This window comes from Mugil cephalus, chromosome 3 (assembly GCF_022458985.1).
Source record: "Mugil cephalus isolate CIBA_MC_2020 chromosome 3, CIBA_Mcephalus_1.1, whole genome shotgun sequence".
Lineage (NCBI taxonomy): Eukaryota > Metazoa > Chordata > Actinopteri > Mugiliformes > Mugilidae > Mugil > Mugil cephalus.
The window spans coordinates 2,274,272-2,293,002 of record NC_061772.1 but is presented as its reverse complement, the minus strand read 5'-3'; the positions used below and the strand labels follow the sequence as shown (position 1 = coordinate 2,293,002).

Genomic DNA, 18,731 nt, shown 5'->3' with positions numbered 1-18,731 from the left:
TAGTTTCCAGGAAAAAAAACAAAAAACAAAAATCATAATTACTGGATAACATCACCATGTATGTGTGAATGGCTTAAAGTGAAAACGCCCTTGAACACAACATTTTTTAGACTACTGCGATAAAAGCTTTTGTATTTGCTGCAGAGTGCAAAATTAATTAAACATAAATGTGAGTTAGTCTTGAGGAGGGGTGGGCGGGTCATCGATGACAGCTCCGTGTGGCTCTACTCTCAGACTATAATACACAGACTCTGGCTCCAAGCTCACAAGAGGGGGCGACCTGTATCGCCATCAAAGTAGAGTCAGTTTGGACAATGCAAGAAAGTGGGGACACATTGTCCATATTTTTATACACTGTATGGTTAAACTGACTCTAACAACGTGTCCTACAGATAAGATTGTTTGTTATCACAGTTGGCTGTTATAACGTATAATGATCATGTACTAGCTGTAATGTGAATCACACAGTACATCTCCAGACAGCAGCACTGTCCTCACTGCTTTCCATCTCATGCTGTCACACAACCAGGTTGGACAAGCTGCTGCCGAGTATTCAGGACGAATGAACAGATTCACATGTGATTCACAATAATCCCTAATGTAATAACAAAAGTCATTCTAGTATTCATGGAATTCCGTATAATGCTACATTATTGCCCAAAAATGCACTTGTTTGGTTGCACTCATTCTCAATTTAGAGCAAATGCACTCTGTGAATATACTATACATATATGAATGTGAAGCTGACCCTGAAGCAGTTTATTCCTTCAAAAGGATTTCAAGAAATAATAACAATAATAATAAAAATAATAATACAAATAGAACCAAACTGCGGTGGTTTTGTTGCAACAAATGTGTTTTCCTGAATTGCACAGTTTTGTAAAAGGTACAAACTGCACACATATTTCAGCAGCAGCAGGCTTCCTGAAGGCATGGCTTTTCTTAGAGTGGTTACACTTAAGGGTAGTGTTTTTTGAACGGGAGTTTGGGAAAACATACAGGTGTTTTAGTAACCTGTTAAATTAAGTAATTATTGATTAATGCTGACATTAGTGCAATTGTACAACTTTATATCACAAAGCGGCTTTTGATGATGCTGGTTATGAAAAGGCTTTTATGCTTGAAGGGTGCTGAAAAAAAACCTGTCTTAGCCCTGGGAATTACTGAAGTGGTTCTCGATGAGAGGAGTTTGTGTCACTGGGTTGAAAGAAGGCTGAGACGCAGTCAGTCCTCCTGCTTTCAGGTGTGCTAAACTCACAGTGAAACTGTGCACCTTGAAGATTTCAGGCTGGGTTATTTTGAAGCCTCTATTGTCAAATATTTGAGGGATGAAATCTTCAAGAAAGTGGTTATATGTGAATTCTTGAAAAGAAAAAAAAAAGTTTTACAAAGTTTGTCATTGCGTTTGGCTGGCTTTCCAAAGTTAAGAATACTCATGACCACTAGCCATAAGTGTTTGTAAAGATGACCGTTACTGTACATCCCTAACTGAACCACAGTCCTGTTACAACTTATCAGACAGTGATGTAACTCCTCTCACTCTAAGGCGCTTGTGTCCAGAATCACCAGTAGAGGATTATAATCACCTCAACAGAAACACTATCTCTGTGGTTAAGAATAACACAATAAGGAAAACAGCAAACCACATGATCAACTAGTAACTTCACTTCCACACTGACCAACTGTGAGTTTGCTGGATCGAAAGGACCAACAAGTTGCATTTGGCAAAGACTGCAGCCATCAACCAGCTGGCACAAAACATTCTGCAACTTTGTGACACACACTGCAATGATGACAACCATAGACTGTATATAAAGGTGGACAACCCATCCCAACTTTCTTGCACTGGCAAAACGGACTCAATTTTCCCAGGGATACGTGCGGTGCCATCTTGTGAGTTTAGAAACAGAGCCTGCGCACCACAGTGGGAGAGTGGAGCCATGTGGAGCTGTGTTATCGATGACCCGCTCACATTCACTCACAGTATTGGATTATTACTGTAATCTGCTTCACCAGTTAAAATGAAATGCTGTATTACACACTGTAATTATTTATTTATTTATCCGGTTCACAGAGTGGTTGGCAATGACAACTGGTAGTCATCATGATGTCACATCCTGTTTCTATGGCGTCAACTAATTAAACTAACTAAACTTATCAGAAAAGTAGAAATTTGAACACACTACCTAAACAACCTAAAGGAAGGCTGGCTCTGTCACTGGCTGCACACAGGTAACTTTTGAGGTGGTGGTGGAGAGAAGGACACTTAACAAACTGTTACCAATCATAGATAACCCTGACCACCCTCTCCACCAGATAACAGACAGACAACAGAGTTTGTTCTCCAAGAGACTCAGACAACTCCATTGTCTCAAAGAACGCTACAGGCAATCTTTCCTGCCTCAAGCCACACGCCTGTTTAATTCCTCATCTGCATGTGACAGATAACACTCTGTACATTATTTCTTTTCCCTTCTCGTATACACTTTTTTCAATTCACTTACTTTTATAATTCTGTAAATATTGTGTATATAGTAGATTGTGTTTTTCCTGTTATATATAGTATGTATGGTGTTGAGTGCCTGTACATTGTTGCTGCTGGGATGATTAAGCATCTATCTATCTATCTATCTATCTATCTATCTATCTATCTATCTATAGAAAGATATATTTGACATGTACTTTAGTGCTTTAATTTGGCATTTTATGTTCGTCCACTAACATGGAGGTGGTGGAGCTTGTGATCTATACTGCAGCCAGACACCAGGGGGAGCTCTATTTGCTTTGCCTTCACTTTTGAGCTGATCCGACATCCATCCTTATACTGTCTATACTTCATTCCAACAGATGGCAGTAGTATGTATTTGTCGTTCAAAAGGTGAAAACAGCAGAGCAACTATTATCTTGAAGGCGACGACGTTAGGAGGAGCTATAAAAAGTGATTGTACAGAGCTCTCCTGAATCTGACTTGGTCTACCGTTTATTCAGTCGAGATAATTATATGAACATATTTGCATATTTGAATGCTCAGATTAGATGAAGATGAAAAATTAGAGGAGCCTCCTCTGTGTGTCCCTTAAAGATTGTTTTGTTTTGTTTGCAGTCATCACATTTTTCTTCTCATGCTCTGGTTTGCTAAATGCTAAAGGGACTGCACGTTTCTACCTTAGTGGTATTCAAAGAGCTTTACCAGTTTTACTACTGCTGCAGCAAGTTTTGTGGCATAAACAATTTCCGTTTGGCTGCCAAATCAAGATTCATTAAAAACTACCTACAGGCTGCATGAGGTGATGTCAAACTGAGACCAAAGTTATGGGTGTTATGTTCAGTCTGGACAAGACAAAGCAGGTGCAGGTTCAGCAGTACAACCACATTAGTGGTTGACTGGCTTCTTTTACGTCATGGACGAAGACATTCAGAGGCGCTTCCTCTACTTTACAGATGATATCTGTGATATCTGCAGTCAGAAATGAGCAAAACCTAAATACTTTACAAGAGTTACAGCTCATTCACAAAACACCTATCAGTAAAAACACGTACAAACCTAGTGAAATTTTGGGAACATTGCTTTTATTTTGCAGAAAACTGTATGGAAACACAGATTAACCTCTTTGATATCCTTGCTCATTTAAGATTCAAGTTGTTGCTAATGTGGATATAAAGGATTAATTGGGCTGCTTGTATGATTGGCCTTTGAATATTAAAAATGCAATTATAATAGAGGAACACAACATCTCATTAAAAAAAAAAAAAAACTTATTTGTCTCCTAGTCCTGTGTTGCCATTTGTATTATATTCGATACATGAGTTTTTGGGACCTCTACATCCTCGGTGTGAATTTATTTTTTCCTGGAAAAACTTGATGAATACAATCAGATACATGCAGTGGATTATCCACTAGGATTCATTAATTCATGCACCAGAGGGCCTCTACTTGAGACATCCAACATGGCAGCTCTCAATCAGTGACCCACATGTGTTTTCTCTTGGATATTTTTGCCAATTTTGAAAAGGTTAAGGTAAGAAAAACTTTCAAATTGTTACTGAAACTTCAATAGAAATAGTTACTGCATTGATACTATGTAGAACTACTTAAGATTTCATAACTTGTTTTATAGTAAAGCCTTGTTGATAGTGTGTGTATCAAAATCAATACAGCAGGTATGTACGCTAATTTGTTTGCAGATTTGTCAATTGTCATTTTATTGCATTTCATCATCATGCATGATGAAATGCATAAAGCAACACAGAGTTGTTTTTATTATTTTAGTAATATAATTAATGTTTTAATTGACATAATTAGGTATATTTTCAGTAGAAATGTTTAACCTATATTATATTTGTAGAAATGCAGCCTGCTGTATCTTGATGATTGATGACTTGTTGAATGTTGAGTTAGCGCTTTACAAAGATACAATATAAATGTGTTATAAATGTTTTCTTTTTGGAGTGTATTTTAGATGGCAAACAGATACAGTGTGGAAGATGTCCTGAAACTGATCATGGATGGCAATTCAGGCGATATGGAGCAGTTAGCGGAAGATGACAACGATGATAAGGAGGATAAGGAATGGACTCCTGCTGCAGTCTGCACTGAGGAAGACTCAGACAGTAGTGAGGAAGACATACAAGAAGAAAGTGTGGACCAGACAAGTGCAGATGTCAAGGGCCCATGAACAATAAAGGACACAACAACAAAGCAGTCAGCAAGAGGCAAGGTGAAAAGGAAAGGATACCAGTGGAAAAAGAAGAACTTTGAACTTCCAGATGTTGAAGATCAAGAAGATGGTACATGTACATTTGGTGGCACACTGTCACATTGGCAGTCATCAATGCATGGAACCTCTACCGAAGAGACCAGAAAACACTGAAGCCCAAGCAGAAACCCATGCCCCTGCGAAAGTTTCAAGTTGCTGTTGGCATTGCTCTCACAAGTGCAGGAAAGGGCAAAATCAAGTGTTCCAGACCACTATCCACTCCAGAAGCAGGAAAAACTCCCCACTGCAAAAGTGTCTGTGCCCTTGACGTGAGAAAGGATTGCACTGATCATTTACCAACATGCGAAACCCGACAGAGATGCAAGCACCGCACAGGCAATCAGTTCTTCCATGTGGTGAGAAATGTAACATCCATTTATGCTTGAACAAGCAAAGAAATTGTTTTCAGGCCTATCATGACACTAAACAGAGGCTGTGAACTAAAAAAATTTAGCAAATTACTGAAAAGTTCCTCATCAACCACACCATTCCATTGGTGGTTTTTCATTTCTGTGTGATGAAAAAGTTCTTTTCCATGTTTCTTTATGTAACTAAGTTTAATGCGTTGATTGTATATGTTTTTGTTTGTTCAAACAACAAAAAAGAGCAATAAATTGCACTAAAAGTCTGGATGTATCACAAGTGATACAAATAAAAAGTCATACATGCAAATTGATATTTGTTATTGTTTTGTTTTGTTTTTTTCATTTGTCAGAAGGTCCAATAAAGACTATTTTCAAAAAAATAGAATTTTCTGTCAATTATTTCATGATTCAGGTTTTACAAGATGTGAATTTAAGTTTACAGTGGGGGAAATAAGTATTTGATCCCCTGCTGAATTTGTAAGTTTGCCCACTTCCATAGAAATGATCAGACTCTGGTTTTTATGGTTGTTTACTGGTTATGGGTATAGACAGAATATCAATCGAAAATGCATAAAAAACACACAATCTAAAAGTTATAAATTGTTATGTATTTTATTAAGGGAAATAAGTATTTGATCCCCAACAATTCACTTAGAATTCAGGCTCCTACAGATTGGCTGGTGCGCATGTGGCACACAGCTGTGCTCAGTCAACTAATTACCAATACTCCTGATCTTAACTCGTCATGTATATAAAGCACACCTGCTCTAAGAATCAGTTTCTTACATTCCAACTTCTACAGCACCATGGGCAAGACCAAAGAGCTGTCAAAAGATGTCAGGGACAAGATTGTAGACCTGCACAAGGCTGGTATAGGTTACAAAACCATCAGCAAAAGGCTTGGTGAGAAGGTGACAACTATTGGTGCCATTATTCGCAAGTGGAAGACCCATAAAAGGACCATCAACTGTCCTCGGTCTGGAGCTCCCCGCAAAATCTCGCCTCATGGAGTGAGGATGATGATGAGAAAGGTGAGGGAGCAGCCTAAAACAACACGGCAGGAGCTTGTTAATGATCTGGAAGCAGTTGGGACCTCCGTCACCAAGAAAACAGTTGGCAACACACTGCGCCGTTATGGATTGAACTCTTGCAGTGCCCGCAAGGTCCCCCTGCTCAAGAAGGCACATGTACAGGCCCGCCTTAAGTTTGCCAGTAAACATCTAAATGACTCAGAGAAGGCTTGGGAGAAAGTGCTGTGGTCTGACAAAACCAAAGTTGAGCTATTTGGCATTAACTCGACCCGCCGTGTTTGGAGGATGAAAAAACGTGAGTATGACCCAAAGAACACCATACCCACGGTTAAGCATGGAGGTGGAAACATCATGTTTTGGGGCTGTTTTTCAGCAAAGGGTACAGGGCAACTTCACTGCATTATGGGGCCAATGAATGCAGCCATGTACTGTAACATCTTGGACAAAAACCTTCTTTCCTCAGCAAGAACACTGAAGATGCCTCGTGGGTGGGTTTTCCAACATGACAATGACCCAAAACATACTGCCAGGACAACAAAGGAGTGACTCAAGAAGAAGCATATTAAGGTCATGGAGTGGCCTAGTCAGTCTCCAGACCTTAACCCGATCGAAAACCTGTGGAGGGAGCTGAAGCTCCGAGTTTCCAAGAGGCAGCCAAGAAACTTGAAGGATTTAGAGACTGTCTGTAAAGATGAATGGGCCAAAATCCCTCCTGCGCTGTGTGCAAACCTGGTGACCAACTACAAGAAACGTCTCATCGCTGTGCTTGCCAACAAAGGTTTCTCTACAAAGTACTGACTTGTGTTGTGCTTGGGGATCAAATACTTATTTCCCTTAATAAAATACATAACAATTTATAACTTTTAGATTGTGTGTTTTTTATGCATTTTCGACTGATATTCTGTCTATACCCATAACCAGTAAACAACCATAAAAACCAGAGTCTGATCATTTCTATGGAAGTGGGCAAACTTACAAATTCAGCAGGGGATCAAATACTTATTTCCCCCACTGTATTTGCCAAATAAACCAGGGTTGGTGTTAAAAGGAGAAAGTGTCCCACCTTGCTGTTGCTGCGGACATCCAGCCGATGCCACCGCCTGTCTGCCACGTTCACGTTGCCTGGCAACTGTAGCACCACTGTGCCGGAGCCATGGTTGATTTTCAGTGTGGGGGTCCCATCTATTAGCTCTAGATGGAGAAAGAGAGAGAGAGACGGAGAGAATTGAGTTACTTTCTTTGGAGCCATCACAATTTAAGAAATTAGCTCTCAGAGCTGCTATCTGAACACTTTCTCAGTTTGACAATCAACACTTGGTGCTGGTATCCAAGTCTCTAAAGCTGCACTAAAACCTGTAACAAGTGAATATGTTACAAATAATTAAGCAGTGTATGAGGGGACATACATGAACGCATGCACACTGCAGTCTGTACATACTGTACAGTGTACACTGCTAATGCTGTCCCTGTATATTACCATTAATGGGGATTATTGTCTACAGGCTACAGTGATGTACATTTTCTTCACATCTCATGGCAGTTAACAAACAAAAGAAAATTAAGTTTTTGCGTTCTATTTTCTGACTTACTCAAATGAGAAATTAAAAGTTAATGAAGTGGTGCACCATACGTAAGGTATTATGGCAGTATCTACCAGTCGGCACTGGCAATCCATCATCACGCATGCTGAACTTGAAAAGTTCATGCAGACACATAACACTGAACACTAAGCATCCTAGTGTTTCTGCTCATACTGCAGTAACTGAAGTGACAAAGACTGAATCTGAAGGTCTCACAACTTGCTAAATGTCAATTTTTCTGACTCAGGGGAACTGGGCCTCATTATGGTTTTCACTAAATTATTTTTAGTCCTCTAATAGTTCCCACAGAGGGTTGAAACACCCTCCTGTCTATTTTTATTATTTCAAAAGAATACAGTTTTCATGACTTTATTTTTGTTCCTGTCGCTCTTGTTGCTCATGAAAAGTCTGTCACAGACAGGAGCTGTCCTGACTGACGCAGTGTTTTTTTACAGGACTGCTTTATGGCTAACCATTACTTAGTTCTTAGTAGTTCTGTTCCACCTTTTTATCAGTTCACACTCTGAACAAATGAGAGTGCAACAGCTTCAAAGACATATAGATGTCATTATATTTTGAAATTATGGCTTCAGTTCTGTCAGTTGTGCAGCAAGTCTCTGTTGGCTGTATTCAATTAAAATTAATTGTAAGGGGTCACAGATCACACACAGACCTGATAGTTTACTGTTCCCAATTTTCCCGGGGACAATCTGAAGTTACACTCCCACACACTCACTGCCAGAGTTAAGGCTTCAGTGTCGTGGTGGAGCATTTGTTTGGTTTCATTTTGAAAGTTCCCAATTGGCCATAGCACGCTAACTACTAGAAAACTTCTACAATTGAGAGAACCATGAAACTTCTCTGACATTTTGTCTCCGTGTCAGCTGGAATGTGAAGCCAAAAGAGGCTGACAAAAATCAAAACCCCATCTTACTGCTCCTCCGTCAGTCAGGTGAGTGCCTGGCTTCAGCTGAGCTTTCGTCATCATCTCGCTTTCTACACCTCTTGTAATGTCACTGTGTCAGTCAGCACTCTTTCATCCTACGATTCTCTCTGTTACCACCTCACTTTCTGCCTTCTTTCATTAATATTGTCCCTGCAAGTGACACTTTGCATTGTGCTGCTTTTAAATAATTTGCCAATGCTGTCTACTAACATTTTGCTTGCCATAGTGCCTTAGTGAAATACTGTTCATATTAAGCTTACATTTCAACATGTACTGAGGGTTCATTCTTAATATTTGTGCATAATACGACCTTCTCAGCTGATTACATGGCATGTATCTCACTGCAGATCGTCACCTTGAGCAAAATGAAATTAGATGTTGTTGAGCACATGACAAGCTGCTCTTCTTTAATGGCCTTGTCAAGGCTGGGATGTGATTCTGTGATGAAGGTTTCATACTTCATTATGCTTTATGCATTATGCTTATTACTTCATCATATAGTTAAAATAACTAAAAACAAATGCATACACACAAGAAAAGCAAAAAGCCCATTTTTTCCTCTCAAATTTCATTCAGTTACCTGAAGTAGATTTAGCTCGCTCCAGCTCTAAGATGGCTTGCTGTTATACTAGCGGAATGATCCAATTAATTTTAATGCAGAGGCTGAGGCCAGACAATTGACTGAAAATAACTAGCTATATCAGTTCAACCTAAAGCTTCTAAATATCCAAAGGACATTTAGTGTCCTGTTTTGTCGTTTTTTTATTTTTTTTTTATTTCAACACTGCAGCAGTGTGGAAGCTGGTAACGCCGTCACAGTCACTTAAGGTCCTGGTATAAACCCAGCAGAAAGATATCAGTGACAAGTCAAAACATGTATTTACCCCATTCATATTTAAATTTTATCACACATCATCATGCCAGATTTAGGCAGGAGCAAGTACATTCACTCACTATATATAAAACCAGTTAAAAGGTGAAGTGACCAACTGATCCGCCAGCACAGCTAAGAACCCTGCTTGTCAAGACTGACATGACATCTCCCCAAGAGATTCAGGGGCCTGAAAGGTGTAATGCAGTGAAGAAACAAAAGAGTGAAAAAGGAGTATGAGAAGCAATATAAGCGACAAAAACTGTTACACTGAAAGAGCCAAAGGGAAGGTGAGGGGGAAACAATAGCACAACATCGAAGGACATGGTATATAGGGACAAACAAGAGCAGAAACATCAAGTAATAATAATACTAAGGTGTAAATGTGAATTAGCACAAAGCAAGGAAAAGGCAAGAGTTGATGGCAGGTTACCAGGAGGACAGTGATGGGTCATGAAAAAAGGACCCAGAAAGCAGCAGTAAAGAAGTGAAGAAAAGACCCGGTGGTCTTAACAAAGAACAGGGTGGGAATCGCACTGTACAACTGTGAATTTATTCATCAAATATCAGCCGGCAGCAACGAAACCTTGGATGTTTTCCTTTTGTTTCTAGCCAAGCGTACTAAAGATTGTTTATGTCTCCCAAAATCTGCACACTGAGATCTGCACATATGATGCAGATGCTGACATGAGCGGTGCTTGTTGACAGTAACCAATATTCAGCTGTTAGTTTTGCTAACCGCCAAAGCATCTGTGCCATAGAAGTTGATTTACTTTTTTAACACAAAGTTGAAAGGAGTATCTGACACTGAAATGTTTGCTCCATATATTTGGGAAAAGGTCCATGTGTATACTCCAATAGCACCAACAGCTAATGCCAATCAACATCTAATACTTAGGCTTAGACTTCCTGGAAGGGTTTCAAAATAAAATGATCTTTGGCTGAGAAAAGTAGTAGTAGATCTGACTCTAGGATTTTTAAAAATACATTCTGGCACTTCTACCATTATGTTATGGCATTACAATTACACATAAACAAGGTCTTAGAAAAGGCAGCTTGTTATGAAACAAAGATGATAGGAGGATGACTTCTGATGACGGAAGTTGCATTAACACTCCCAGGGAATCCCATCACACGTGACCAGCTTAAAGGTGTGAACAGGGGCTATGGCTCAGTAGGTAGAGCGGGTTGTCCATGAACCGAAGGGTTAACGGTTCGAATATGTGTGTGATTGTGTGAGCGAATGGCTGGATGTGGCTCTGACTGTAAAAGCGCTTTGAGTACCTTTGAGTAGGTAGAAAAGCGCTATATAAGATCAAGACCATTTACCATTTATTATATATACCATTCATGGTGCACGCACAAAAACAGCACTGTTAATGGTACTGATCAAGTGTGTCTTATGGCAGTGATCCATAAGGGAAAGCTGCTGTTTCAATATTCTATTTCAACCCAAATGATCTCAGTGTTTATTTGAATACAGAACACTAAACTATCTAATCTGAGGAACTGCCTGTCTGAACATAAGTACCAGTATTGGATAGCCCCGGATGGATGTTAACCCATCCATCAACCACAGAAAAAGCAATTAAGACACTGCAAACATTTTTAGAGCCCAACGGTCTCATAAAGAGACATGCACTATACATGACTGTTGTCAAACATAAGTGCTACTGAGCTTCTCTTTTGTTCTCTTGTAAAGTTAAGTGTCAGTGGACTGAGTAAAAGAGCCACACAGAAACATATAAACAGAAACGGATAAGAGGAAAAAGGGGAATGTAAGAGGTTAGTTTGAAAGGCAAGCTGAGAGAGCAGAGGTCAAAAGGGAGCTTCTTCATAGAGGCTGGCATGAGTCTGGGAGTACTAGGGTTAGGACAAGACTTTGCTTTTAAAGGGCTCATCCATACGGCCACGCTTCTCTTCTTCTACTCATACGTAATTCATTACCTCCTACTCTGACACAGACGAGAGACTGAAAGAGAAAGAGAGCGAGGGAGAGAGAAAGAGCAAGAGAGAGTAAAAGTGTATGCTGAGTGTGGAAGCCTCCAACAGAGTTGGGGGCTCTTAAATATGAAAAAGAGTCCTCTTCTTTTGACGTGCTGCGGATACACAGGAGTCAAACAGAGTATATGGACTGCATGAACAGCATTACAAATAGCAATCCAACACACGCAAACATACTCACACTGAAGCAGTCCCATGTACACTAATGCCCACAGAATTCAGTCTGTGTCCATATCAGCAGGTGAAACAGAAAGTATATAGCAGAGAGCATCTTGTATAAATGATTTGTCAGCTAGCTAGCAAGCCCTGCAGCCGATGTATATTGGATCTCGGCATCGAGCAGCAGTTGCTATTTGAAAGCCATTGTAGTGCTTGACTGGGGGGAACTGCAACACAGCAGCTCTGTGGAAATTGAACATAATGTCAAAGTGAATCTGTGTATTTAGGTGAGGCTGCAGACTAGATGGTTTATCTTATTTGTTTCTGATCTTCATTCATCACTCCATCCTCCCATCCAGTAGTGGTACACACGTCAACAAATACACAGCATACTGAGTGGAGAGAATGTTTCTCTTTGGTCAAGAGAAAAGGGGAAAAAATAAAACACCCATCAGTCTCCAATCCTTATCTAACTCCGTGGCTGCAAACTTTACCCATTCCACCAGGGTATTGTAATTACACAAATTTAATTTGTCTCGTTAATTCATCTATTGATTGGACAAGCTGGCTGGTAGTGTTTGGATGCTTGTGTGAGAGAGAAGGAGAGTAGTCCTGTGTGTTTGCTCAAGTACCTCAGAGTAGTCTAACCCCTCCAGTCATATTTGTCATCTGTTGTTGATCTAGACGGGTACAAATCATTACTATAACAAACAATCTCTTAATACAACAGAGGTTAAAGTCTAGCATTGCTGATGAAGTCAGACTGTTGAGAGAGACAGTTATACATGTAGTACTGATAAAACAATCTGCGTCTGACAACATTCGAACAAATGGAAAACCTGGACAAATGACATAATGCCCTTTTTGACCAACATATACCAATGCATACTATATACCAAGGACTCCCAAGAGTGGATGCTAATGACTAGTTTCAGTCAATGCTGCTTTCAGTTGCATTTGCAACATTAGACAAAAATAAATAAATAAATAAAAAATGTAGGTCATTAAAGGACTAGTTTGATATTTTGGCAATTTCGTAGATGAGGTTTGTGTTTAATAGATTGATACATAATCCCATGACTCCAATTGTAGTTTTCAGGAGTTTCTATCCACTATCCAGCTGTTAATGGCAATTTGTGGCACCAGTTTCTGATTCTTACAGACACATGGGTTTTACCCGCAGAGATTCCTATTTAAATCCAAACTTCCCACCTGTTTCAAACTGAAGCAGCTCCTCGGATGAGCAGCAAAACTCTACAAGTTCAGTTGACTTTTTTCAGCGCCTTGGGATATTTTTAGTCTCATTTTGGGAAAAGCGAGGCTAGACGTAGGAACCATAAAACTGATGGGTATTGCAATGCATGAATCTATAAATAGAAACCCATCGTTACAGAGCTTATTCATAGACAACAAATTGACTTAGTGTTCGACAGTAAAGATGTCTTGAACTACATTATTTTTCAAGGCAACCAGCACATTAGTTATCGTTCTGGCGTGGTACTACCTCAGCGCCTTACAAAATTGGCTTAGCTTCCATACTTGTTATTTCTCTTTTTCTTTCTATACCATCATAAGTCAGCGTATTTGAAAAATATGATTTCCAGAAAGGCCATGACTTTATTTGACGAGCATTTGTTGCCATGTCTCATTGTGGCAGTGACATCTCCTTCAGAGCTGAGAGTCCTTTTGCTGAGATGCTGCACAAACATGAATCAAAAGTGCAGGTGTTCTTTCAAATGCTTGCTCCGGTTCTGATCAAAAGACCATCTACTTCAAACACGTCATTGTGCCTGGTTAAAATAGGTGCTATGATGAATTCTGACCAAAAAATAAGTTTATGAGAAGGGACTGCAAGTGGTTCAAACAATGTCAAACCTGTCAGTTGGGAGGCAGGTGGTGGGGTAAGTGGTACAGTGCTACATCTGTCAGATACATGTATGTGTGTCCAAAGCAGTGAGAAGTGTTCACTGGAAACATCAGACATTTATTCAACAGATTGCATTTTAACAAACGCTCGACACAAACCATGCGATCATACCACACTAGGGTCTCAGTTTTGTTCTTTCAGGTCTGCAGTTTGACTTTTAAGAAAAACAGGTTACAGAGTGACAGCCATTCACATACAGAATTAAGTATCTGGTGGAAAAACCTTCCATTGGAAAAGCAGCTTGCACAGACAACTTAATATTCATTAGAGAAGTTAAGTGCATGCGTGTGCTGTTGTTAGCTGTATTCTTAACCTCTAGGAGCTGACAATGGTTTCTGCCATAACTGTTTGAAGCAAGACAGAAAAATAACCAGCAGTGTTTTTTATACGGAAACAGTTTTCGTTTGTGGAATGACTTGTACTTCATGGTGCATTAAAGGGTTACTCTACACTCATGAATAAAGCATTTGTGCAACATTACTGTACAATAAAACAAAATAACGTTCCCTGAACTGCTGCTCCTTTGTTCTGGAAATCTGATTGAACTTCATACTTTAGATGAGCACAGCTAGGAACAAACTGGTCCTAAATTCTTGACCAAGATGGCCGCCCTGAGCTTAAAATGCCTTCACAGACTTGTAAAGTTTGACGTGATGGTGAAGGTGAATGGATATATACAGGTGATGTCCTGGCCTTACCTAGAACACAAGACCTCAGCTGAGGTACGGTAATTATTAAGCTCTCTCCACATACACGCACAAACTGCATCAGCTCTGTGTTATAACCATGTAATCTCTTCTCCCAAAGTGGCCAATGATTGGATGTAGTCTACAGCTATGTTCCCAGTGTGTGCTTGTGTGCTTGAGTGCCTTACACCTTCTCTGGCCTGCACAGCAGAGCTAGGTTGGTACAGCTGCCCTCCGGCAGGATAAAGGACGGTTGAGTGGGTGGCTTCAGAACAGCAAACCAGCATCTCAGCAAGAAGTGTGTGTGTGTGTGTGAGAGAGAGAGAGAGCGAGAGAGAGAGAGAGAGAGAGAGAGAGAGAGAGAGAGAGAGACTTACTGCAAGTAAGTAGGGAATATGATTAGGCTCAATGGACAGCAACACTTAACAAGCCTTAGTAACAGGGTGAACACTGCCTCAAACACACACTAACAAAAAGCAAAATATGTTAGTGCCACTTGCCATGAATGAATGAAAAAGCAGTTCAGGTTGCGCAACAGTTTCTTTTGCAGCCCCCTGCCATTTCTTATTCTCCCCTTCCCTTGCCTCTGATCCTTCAAATCCATATTTCCACTCTTTCTCCCCAGATCTTTAAATAGCGCTCTACATAACACTTTGAGCAACAGCTTGAGTCATGAATGCATGAAGCCGTGTTTTTTGGTAGAGCTTGAAAAATATATCCTGTTCTTGCATTGTGCCATTTCAGTCTAATTAAAACAAAAAGAGTTGTCTTTGTTGTTGTAGAAAAGACGAGTTCAGATTCTGGTCAGAGAAATCAACTTAGTGTCACATCTTTGTAACATCCTTACAGTCAACAGATGTGTTTTTCCCTCTTGCACTTTAATATTTGTTCATTGATTTAATCTTAAAAGCAGATAGGTATGCCAGCTACATGTATTTATATTTTCATATACAAGTACACAACAGAATCATATACTGTAGCGTTTGTATATCTGTATTCTGTACAACCCGTGGCACACACAACTTGAAGGGTGGGCTACAACAATGTAGGGTGTCAATATTATCCTTTTATTAAAAACCTAGTTTGCTCATACCTGATATAACAGGGGTTCCTCCATCACAGTCACCAGTGAATATGTTTTGTAATAATACGTTCTCAGATAGCCATGTGCAGATAGCTCGGAGTGTCTGTTGCCTAATCATGAAGCTGCCATGGATAATTTGCTGCATGCGCTCTACACTCGGGACTCATAACAATCACACAAAACTGGAAGAGTTAAAGTATTAGAGTATATTGTAATTCCAAGAGGTCAATACAGAGTGGCAAGGAGGATCTCAAATGTACAATGTAGAAACATTTGTCTCTTATAGTGTTTACTGACTTTGTCAAGCGATTGGCTGACTTCCCAAAGTTAAGAATACACATGTCCACTTGGACATGCTCTTAAAGATGACCATAACTGTGCAGCTATAACTGAACCACATTCCTGTAACAACTTGTCACACAAAAATTGGAAATGCCACATTTCTATGACATCAAACACCTAGACAGTACATATATACCTCTCACCTAAGAAACTTCACTACCTCAATGGAAACTCTATCTTTGTGGTAAGTGGTAAATGGTCATGCTTTTATATAGCTACCTATTGGTACTCAAAGTACTCTTACAGTCACAGACACATCTACCCATTCACTCACACATGCACACACACATTCACACACCAGTGTGGGTCCAGTGTCTTGCTCAAGGACACTTCAACATGTGGCACACCCTGTGGTTCGTGGACAACCCACTCTACCTACTGAGCCACAGCCGCCCCCGGTGAAGAATAACACAGCAAGAAGGACAGACAGCAAACCACTTAGCATTAATGATCAACTAGTAACTTCACTTCCCAACAGGGCACATACTGTATGAACACACAAAAAGATGTGTGTGGGACCAACAGAACATTTAGTTCTCCAGCATGCTCTCTAAACTTTGCTATGATATTAAAATATACCCTGTTCTCACCATTTTGGTATTATGAAGGCCAATTAAAATACCGCCTAAACCTATGAGGAAAGACTCCCATCAGTAGTTTTAATATACAAATATGGACGTTCTGATGTTCTCATATGGATGTTCTCATAAAGCTGTTTGTACACTGACAGACCTACGTACTGTAATGCAGGGATATTTAGCTGCAGCACGGTCTAGGCTCACTGATAGATTTGTTACATGCAGCAGGTCGACCTTGAAACAAGTTAATTAGAGCTCTAAATATGTACAGCCTGACTGTAATTACACCCTGTTCAGTGACTCCACTAACAACTCAACTAACCTAATCCTAAGTCTTTACGACCCAATAACACACAACGACTGGCTTTCATATGTACAGACGCCCTCTGACAGCAACAGCAACCAAAGCAAAGAAAATAAATCAGAATTTACGCAGCAAACCTGCTTGTAACAGACACACAAATGCACACACTACACAACATATCCGGCTCTCCAGGCAGACCTCACCTCCTACACAGATTACTTTGGCAGTGATGGAACAACAGCATCTCTCCCAAGAGAAGGATAAATGCAAGAGGAAGAAGTAGTGAGAGAGACAAGGAGGTGTTAGTCTCTCTGATTAAAAAACTAAATATACCATGTTGCACAAGAAATAGGCTATGTCCTCTGTTTCCGTCATCTACCAGTCAATTCTATAAGCTATCCTGTGAACCTTTTCAAAATATTGTCAAAGCAACAAAAAAGGACCATCATTTTCCCTGGGTAGGTACAGACACTACAAACCGAGATCAAAAACCTACCGGTAACTGTGACGTCGCCTCAGGGTGGATGAGTCTGGACCAAAATGTTGTACCTGAACACACCGCAATGATGACAACTAGCTACCCAGCATTATACTCTCTGCAAGAATGGTAATGGAAAGCCCTACATACCAGCAGGTGGAAGTAGTTTGCATTTTTCACACTGACTGTCACAGATTGTGACATCACCCATCAGATTCTGAACCTCGAAATGAGTGGCGCGCCGCCACTCCGAGCTGACAAAACGTAACTTTGAAGCTCTCCTGAAGATCCTAACAACTCTGGAAAATACATTTTCATCAGTGGACCGATCCCTTCGGCTTTGCGCAACGCCGAATGCTTCAGCCGTCTCCTCAGCCTAAGCACTTGGCTTCACTCACTCTGTTATGCACACAGGATTAATTTCATCGATAGTTTCAATCTCTTCTGGAACCGTCCAAATTACTTCAAAAGTGACAGTTGCACTTAAACAAGTTAGGCATCGCTATGTTGACTTCCAACGTCCAGCATGCTGTTCACACCCGTGACTGACTAGCTGTGTCCATACCCCAAACACTTCCCCGTGCTTCTTCCTTGTCAGTTACATCTCATGAAATCAGCACCCCCTCCGGCCCACTCCGGGTATCCTCCCCGTCGTCACTGCTACCCTCCAATGATTGTCCCTCCTCTGCAACCTTTCACATTCAGATCATTGTATCCTTCAGACTTCGGCCAAAAAACGTTCTCCAAAAAAACAATCTTTCCCTCATCACAACCTCAGCCCCCCCTGCCTCCTGTCCTGAATCTCCACAGCCACCTTTGGTCTTTTAACATCCGTTCACTCACCAACAAGGAAACTATCATCCAAGATCTCATATCTAATCATAATCTGGACTTCCTGGGCCTCACTGAGGCACGGCAACAGCCCAATGATTTTGGCCTTGCACTGATTTTCCACAACACCTGGAATGTTTTGCCTGTCACTGTTCCAGTCCCCAGTTCATTCAAATGCTCTACAGGTTTAATAAGCCTATACCCCCTTATCACTGCCCTCCTAAACCTAACAGTGACTTTATACTGGAAGAAAGTTCCCTCCTCTCTCACCTATGCACTCTCCCTGCCAACATTATTTCACTTGGAGATTTCAACATACACATGGACAATGCCTCCAACCCTCTCACCATCGACTTCTCCTGTCTGGACAGCTTTGCCATCCATCAATTTATCGACTTTCCCACTCACTGTAAAGGTCACACACTGGACCTCATCTGCTGCTCTGGTGTTAGCCCCCTCCAATATCTCCACTTCACCCTTCCCTCTTTCAAACCACATCCCCATTTTTTTCAATCCTTCATTCCCCCACTCAAAAACCTGTACACTCCGCCAGATCTCCTTCCGGAACGTCAAGAACATAAATCTTGGTGGTCTCTCATTTGCCATCGACTGCCTCCCCCCAACACCGATGATCTGGTCAATCCCTACAACTCCAATCTACACAATCTCCTCAATGCCTTTGCCTTGCTGAAAACCCGCTCTGCTTCCTTTTCTCGCTCCCCCCCTGGTTCACCCCTGCCCTCCGCACTCTTAAAGCCAAAGGATGCCAACTGGAAGAGAAAACTTGT

The 18,731-nt window shown here is 40.6% G+C and overlaps 1 protein-coding gene across 1 annotated transcript in view; it reads right to left on the bottom strand.

Moving 5' to 3' along the window:
- si:ch211-186j3.6 (neural-cadherin) overlaps positions 1-18,731 on the bottom strand; it is a 256,350-nt gene that overhangs the window by 56,465 nt on the left and 181,154 nt on the right. Inside the window, exon 28 of the mRNA XM_047580957.1 lies at positions 7,217-7,344. Within this exon, the coding sequence (XP_047436913.1) occupies positions 7,217-7,344 (128 nt within the window). The remainder of the gene's footprint in view (positions 1-7,216; positions 7,345-18,731) is intronic.